Genomic DNA, 7,874 nt, shown 5'->3' with positions numbered 1-7,874 from the left:
TCTTGAGTTCCTTTATCAAGTTGAGCAGATTTTTATTTGCAGACGTATTCATTTGTTGTCTCTGAAAGAAGATAGCAATGATTGAATAAACCCAACAGATGAAAGCTGAAATCCATTGAATGTCTCGGTTGAACCGATTAAACAATGAGTTGAACTAAAATTCATCGAATGTTTTGCTGTGAACCAGATAAATTAACTAAAATTCTATCAACTATTAACTAGAGTAATGCGGATGTTCGTGAAGCAATGGGGGGTTTTTGTTGTTGATATTAGGCCAAGATTGGACGGTGTCACTTGTTTTATTAAGCTCGCCAATATCTACTAGTGTTTCTCAAAACGAACGTTAGATTTTATGTTAAGGATAAACTTTTAAAATCTTTTATAAGAGATGACCCACATATAGAATTCAAAGAGGACAAAAATTTATTATCAATAAAAATACAAAAGAATATCTAAAATATATGATAATTTAAAATTTTGAGAGAGAACCGCTCTCAATCGCCCTTTTAACCTATTCCTGATGTCACCTTGTTTGATGCTTTACTGTTAGCTGAAGGGTTCATTTCTCCGAGTTGATTTGCCAAAATATATAAATCTGGGTTTACTTCAAGAGATGTTGGATTGAATTCTCAAAGGTTGTTAGGGTTTATTAGTACAGTTCCTCGGGTCTTTATTTTTTTCTTCATTTTTGTTTGTTTGTCTTTTTACCATCTTTGTTTCTTCTCCTCCTCTTTAATCTTGTAACCTTTTAGTTGGTTAATTAAAAACATTAAGATCCTAAATATGAAATAATTTAAATAAAAAGTATAATCGTTTTCCCAAGATAAATTAATAAGACATGAAATTGCCATATTTACAACCATTTTTGAATGATTCATGGACCTACACATATATTTAAGTACACAATAATAGATGGGGTACTCTTTTTTATAGACTTGAAATAATCCAAATCAATTTTCAACTAAAAAACAACAAAAATAAATAAATTTAACAAATCCATCCAAATATTATCTCGACGAAGTAATGATTACCACCTAAGTACGTTCATTTTAAGTGAAGCTAACGTACAGTGTTAAAAAATAACCCTATCACACAGTACATGAAAAGTTGCACTTGGTTTTCCTTGTCTACTCATCATTTTGTTTTAGGAAAAATAATCTAAGTGACCAAAAATATCTTATAATATATGATTTTAACCATTTTTTTATTTGTCAAAATGACCAACTAAATCGCAATACGATCGATAATTCGCAACGCGATCTTCGGTATCGCAAATCAGTTTTCATATTTACAACGCGAACTTCGACTATCGCATTGCGATTTACATATTCGCATTGCGATAGTCCAAGTTCGCGTTGCGATAGTCGAAGTTCGCGTTGCGATTTTTCAAATTCGTTGCAATAGTCGAAGTTCGCGTTGCGATTTATTCCAAATTCGTTGCGATAGTCCAAGTTCGCGTTGCGATTTTCCAAATTCGTTGCGATAGTCGAAGTTCGCATTGCGATTTATTCCAAATTCGTTGCGATTTATTCCAAATTCGTTGCGATTTATTCCAAGTTCGTTGCGATAGTCTAAGTTCGCGTTGCGATTTATTCCAAATTCGTTGCGATAGTCCAAAATCGCATTTGTTTCTTAAGAATTTTCTCTAAAAAGATAGTATTCGCGCGGACGTGTCGAAGACACGTATGACCACGACCACGACCACGAGACGGCGACGGCGGTGGCAGCGGCGCGCGAGAGTCCCCCTTGTTCTCTATCACTCAACAAAGAAGTGGGAAAGCCAAGCCTTAAATACCATTCCCAATAGTGTTTCCAATACTATATGGGATTGAGCATTACCAACACTTGTTCCCAATACTATGTGGGATTGAGCCTTAAATAGTGATATTATTTTTTAATATTTTGCTTAAAATTCCAATAATCGCGATTTATTGTAGATTGACTTTTAATTATGACATATTTAATCGTATAATACTAATGCAATTGGTTGCTGATTCAGTTGTTTTAAGATGCATGATTGTTAATTGTTTCCTGAATAATCACATTGTATTGGAAACAAGTGTTGGTAATGTTCAATCCCACATAGTATTGGAAACACTATTGGGAATGGTATTTAAGGCTTGGTTTTCCCACTTCCTTGTTGAGTGATAGAGAACAAGGGGGACTCTCGCGCGCCGCCGCCGCCGTCCGTCTCGTCTCGTCTCGTGGTCGTGGTCGTGGTCGTGGTCGTCGACTATCGCAACGAATTTGGAAAATCGCAACGCGAACTTCGACTATCGCAACGCGAACTTGGACTATCGCAATGCGAATATGTAAATCGCAATACGATAGTCGAAGTTCGCGTAATTCGCATTTCGATAGTCCAAGTTCGCGTTGCGAATCTGGAAACTGATTTGCGATATCGGAGATCGCGTTGCGAATTATCGATTGCATTGCTATTTAGTTGGTCATTTTGGTAAATCCAAAAAAAAATTGATTAAAATCGTATATTATAAGACATTTTTGATCACTGAGGTTATTTTCTCCTTGTTTTATCTGATAAATTTTTCTTTCTTTCTTTCATAGTTTATGGTTCATAAAAAGAAGTCTTTTTCCTTGTTAAAATTTTGTTTTTCCATTTAAGAAAGTGGGGTGTTCAGTGTTCTTTTCATTTGCAGTAGACATGAAATCAACAGAGACTGTAGTTGAAGCAGTTTTGCCTGGACTGAAACTCCTTTCGATAGCTCTAATAGGACCATGGTTTTTATAATCGGATCGGTTAGTGAATCGGCCATGTCACTGGTTTACTGGTTCAACCGGTCGAACCGGTCTGACCGGTCTGAAGAATCGGACGACATCATAATTTTTTAAAATATTAAATAAAAATACCAAAAATATTTAATAAAAATAATTTTTTATATCGCAAGTCATAACATATATAAGTTAAAAACCATAAAACCAAGTGAAACAAAATGATTCAAATTAACTACAACATAATATTTAAGTTAAAAGTTAAAAACCATAAAACCAAGTGAAACAAAATGATTCAAATTAACTACAACATAATATTTAAGGTAAAATATATTAAATAATAAATATAATTATATAACTAATTAAAAATTTGGTTAAAAAAATCATAACAAAATGATATTGTTTAGTTTAATTTTTTTTTAAAAACAATCTCACATGGCTAAGAAACATAAAAGAGCATCCCAAAAGTCTAAAGAGTACAAATATGAGAACAAAACAATCTCACATTGCTAAGAAACATAGAAGCTCATCACAACTAATTTATATAAATAATAGAGGTAATTTGACATTCAAAATCATGGAGCCTTTTTGTGAGCATTGAGTGAACTATTATTTCACTTCAATCAAGCTCGAATTTTAGACTTCAATCGAGCTTCTAATTTTTTTTTTTGAGTTCAAGCCTTTTTGAGTTTAAGTTTCAATATTATATTTCGAGTTTGAGTTGAACTTGATAATTTTTAGCTTGTGAGTTTGAGTTGAGTTGAGCTTACTTTTAAAGTTTTCAAGTTCGAGTCGAGCTCAGCAATACTCGAGTTCGACTTGGCTCGTTTAACAAACGACGTTGTTTGGTTTAATTTTTCCGATTTTCAGCCGGTCCGGTTCGAACGGTTCAACGGTTCTGGCCGGTTCACTAATAGCGGTTCAACTGTTTTAGATTGAATCAGATTAAGCAACGATTTTTCCGGTTGAACCGACCGGTCCGATCCGATTTTCAAAACAGAGAATAGGACTTCTTCTTCCCCACCACGAAATCCAAATGATCCCAAAACCTAAACTTAAGCTTCTAAGCAAGCTTGTTTTCTTTCTATTCTGGCCGTGTCTCATATTCACCCACCTCGGTCCAGTCATTACTCGCACCAGATTCATCCACTGGTGTTTCACTCCAACGAATGTTATCATCAGTACAGTCATCGGTTCCGTACTGGTGTTCATAGTGGCATTAATATGTCGACCGCCATCTTTCGTCTCACCGTGATCATTACAGCCTTCTGAAACACCGGAAACATTTCCATTGCTGTGGTTTCATCGGTGTGCCGCAATGAAGATAATCCTTTTGGTGATACATGCTATGATGGAGTTGCGTTTGCAGCTTTCTCACATTGGGTTTCAGTTGTTCTCGTTTACACTCTCGTTTACCACATGATGGAGCCGCCATCGGAGTACTATGAGGTTGTTGAGGAAAGGTCTGAGATTGAAGAATTGCCTAATTTGCCTGCAGGGAACGACCTCAGTACTCCACTTCTTATCCAAGCCGAATGGACCAGGATCTATTAACACAAAACCGAACACTGCAGAACACCCTTAGTTGCAGCCCTGTTCAATCCATCTCGATCCGATATTTCGGATGTCGAATCGATTCGAGACGAAATTCTGATTAGCCCCGAGTCATATAGGTGCATGGCTGAGCCTAACGCAGTCAGAAAGAAGAGAATTGTTGTACAACATACGCCTTTCAATCAAATTCTAGACACTCCATTGATTGCTACTGTACTAACCGTTCTTATTGGCATCATTACAAAGTTCGGACGCTCCTCTAGACTTCATTGCAGACAGTATGGCCATTATTTCCAAGGAAATAGTACCCGCTGTTATGCTGGTGCTCGGAGGAATGTTATGGGAAGGACCGGATGAGTCAAGGCTCAGGGTTCGAACGACGATCGGGATCGTTGTTGCTAGGCTTTTGATACTTCCTTTGGGGGGGATTGTCTCATTTATGTGGCTAACGAATGGAATCGTTTAATCTCTGATAGTTCAATGTACAGATTTGTGCTTTTGCTGCAATACACGACACCAAGTTCCATATTGTTGGGAGGCATTGCAAGCTTGAGGGGATATGCAGTAAGGGAAGCTTCGGCTCTGCTATTTTGGCAGCATGTTTTTTTGCTTTGCTCTCTATTTCTGTGTAGGGCTGTAAACGAGACAAATCGCGAGCTACTCGAGATCGACTCAGTCAAGGCTCGATAAATACTCGGATCGAATGGACTCGACTCGAATTCTTAACGAGCCGAAACGAGCTACTTGATACTCGACTCGAAAAATTCGTGAGCACCTCGAAAAAATAATATATTAAGATTTTATTTTTTTAAAATAAATTATTAATAATATTAACAATTTTTTAAATACAATAAAACTCTCATGTATTTAAGGTTCAGGTTGGAGTTTGAGTTTGAGGCTTTAATCTAGTTAAATTTAAGAATTTTTTTATTTCGAGCCTTTTCGAGCTGCTCACGAGCTTCAGTTCAGGATTTCGAGTTTGAGTCAGTTTTCGAGTCGAGTCAAGCTCAATTTCAGAGTTTTCGAGTCGAGTCGAGCTAAGTAATACTCGAACTCGACTCGCCTCGTTTACACCCCTATTTCTGTGTATATATTCATCTATTTCAAGATGCTGGTTACTCTGTTTCAAGGTTTGTTTCATGGACAGTTTTCTGTTAATTTTATAATCAGCAATTTACTTTTATTTGAACCAAATAAAATAATCAGAAAGTAGAATATTTGTGATTTTTTTTCACTTTTGAAACAAATAGTTGTGGCTTTTTTTTATTTGGTCACTCTTTAAGAAATAAATGTGACAATTTTAAAGTACATCACACATAACTCATAATTGATAGTGATTTATTGTAATCGAAGCAAGTCATTAATAAAATGTTCTAATTGGTGTCAACTTATTTTTCGGGGGAAAAATTGTAATAGCGACAATATTTTGTTACTAGTTTTAGTTGGTGATTTGTAACAAGAATTGTTTTTGTCACTATTAAAGTAAATGATTGTGTCTTATTTCTATTTGATCCCTAATAAATATTCAAATTGCACCAACGTTTTACGGAAAACGATGTAATACTCATAATATATAAAGTGATTACTGTTATTATTCATAATTGTGACAATAACATTTTCTCACTATTAAGTTTACTATTTATTTTTTAATTAAATATAGTTTAAGGACACTTAATATTATTTTAGGTTTATATATATATATTAAAACCAATCTAATTATATATTAGATTTTTCTTTAACAAATATATTTTATATGAGAAATCATATAAAATCTAATTAAATTATTTTATAATAATTAATATTATAATTAATGTATTTTCATAAAATAAATTAATTTCAATAATAGTTTAATTTAAATATTAACTTTATCAAAAATAAATATTTCTTTCTTAGCATAGTGGTTAGGTGTTGCACTCTCTCTTGAAGGTTTCAGGTTCAATCATCTTAAAAGTCATGTATTGTATAAATTTATTAAAAATCAATGTGTGGAATCAACAACCAGTTAGTCTAGCGGGATGAGATACTAAATCCTTTAAGCAAATTGAGTTGGGATGGTCGTTTTTGTCTCTGTACAATCCAATTTGGATTAGTGGATTAATAAATCGGATATCGGTGATTATATAAAAGAATAAACATGTGTATATGTCACTTCATCTATAGTTAACGAATAATTAACTGAAGACAATAATTACACTGCAAGTTCCTAAAGTAGATGGATAACTAAAAATGTAATATTTACTATAATTAATTTCATAATGAATTTTTCTAATTAATCAATTTAATTATGTAGTTGTGATAAAATAACAAAAATTAATAAGGATAATATTAATGACTAGATTTTCGTCATTGTGATTAATCTTGTTTTTCCTCCAGAAAACGTTGTCACGAAAAACATAAGCAATAGTTACAAAATTCATTAAAGTCGCCACTAATATAATAGTGTCATAACTATTAGAGACGACAAGTAACAACTTTTATTTCTATGATATTCTGTGACTAAATTTAATACTTTTAATGATCATTTTTAGTGTTACTTAAAATATGTTTTCTTGTCGTGAGTGGTGAATAAGCAGTGGTTGATAAATTTTTCTCCCGTTTCTCACAATATAAAATGTCATAAATCATTACCTCACATGTTGTATATCAATATTGATGATTTTAAGAATCAATAATGATGAAAAAAATATCAAATCTATAATTCTATGCCAAAACTTCAAGACAAAAATGAGATAAAAGAAAAGAATCAACCCTTGAACTTATTGGAGCGCTAGACAAGACCCTCTATACATAATAAGCCCAATCAAAGATTCAAAAGAGAAATTATATCCCATTAAAAAGAATCTTAAAACATTTATTATCGAAATCTGAAAGGGAAAATATGATATGAAACCATAGGAGAATGAATGGGTCTCCCAAAAAGGAAAATTTGACATTAGTTATGTCTACTAAGTACTATAAACTCGAAATAAAATGAGAGAATCCAAAGTTATCCCTATAAATAGGAACAGCAAACACGTTTTCTTAGGACTATATAATGGAGAAGAAATGGATGGGTTTGTCTTGGTCTCTCGGGGGTTTGGGATCAATCGTGGTTTTGGTTGCGCAACCAAAAATCGTGGATGCAATGTCATGTGAAGATGCAACAACAGCCTTTCTGCCTTGTTTGTCACCCTTACTTCACCGGCGTTAGAGCAGTCGACCCTCATCCTCCGCGCAGTCAAGCGGAGACTAACATCAATGCCGCCACTGCCGCTACAACCACTTTGGCACGTTGGTAACTGTAGCTAAACATCTTCCTCAAAAATGTGGTGTTAGTGTTCTTGTTCCCATTGATCCTACCACTAACTGCGACACGTAAATCTCTTCTTCTACATACTCTTTTTGTTGTTTTTTATCGTGAAAGCAAATCATAATCTTTGATTTTGAAAACTGGTTGATTGATTTTACATGCAGCCTCAAATAGGCGATGGAAACGTGCTGCTGCTTGCCATCGAGAATAAAGCATGAAGAACCAATAAAATATGTCAATCTAGCTTCTATTGTGATCGGAGAGTTTAATGTCGATCTAGTCAAATCTTCTAAAATGTAAG

General features: G+C 34.1%; 1 protein-coding gene and 1 pseudogene across 1 annotated transcript; both read left to right on the top strand.

Annotated features, from left to right (window-relative positions):
- Window positions 1–3,766: 3,766 nt before the first annotated feature.
- On the top strand, window positions 3,767–5,442 carry LOC120171044 (annotated as a pseudogene).
- Window positions 5,443–7,318: 1,876 nt separating this feature from the next.
- Window positions 7,319–7,642, top strand: LOC120171043. The gene is made up of 2 exons (XM_039178853.1): window positions 7,319–7,445; window positions 7,569–7,642. The coding sequence occupies exons 1-2, from the start codon at window positions 7,319–7,321 to the stop codon at window positions 7,640–7,642; spliced, it is 201 nt and encodes a 66-aa protein (XP_039034784.1).
- Window positions 7,643–7,874: the final 232 nt, after the last annotated feature.

The sequence above is a fragment of the Hibiscus syriacus genome, unplaced genomic scaffold (genome assembly GCF_006381635.1).
Source record: "Hibiscus syriacus cultivar Baekdansim isolate YM2019G1 unplaced genomic scaffold, ASM638163v2 tig00111810_pilon, whole genome shotgun sequence".
Taxonomy (NCBI): domain Eukaryota; kingdom Viridiplantae; phylum Streptophyta; class Magnoliopsida; order Malvales; family Malvaceae; genus Hibiscus; species Hibiscus syriacus.
This window is presented reverse-complemented; position numbering and strand designations above follow the sequence as displayed.

Excerpts from the sequence above, each read along its gene's own strand:
- LOC120171043 (XM_039178853.1), top strand. The coding sequence starts at position 7,319 with ATGGAGAAGAAATGGATGGGTTTGTCTTGGTCTCTCGGGGGTTTGGGA. Across the intron at positions 7,446-7,568 it reads AACAACAGCCTTTCTGCCTT|CTAAACATCTTCCTCAAAAA; the intron begins GTTTGTCACCCT and ends TGGTAACTGTAG.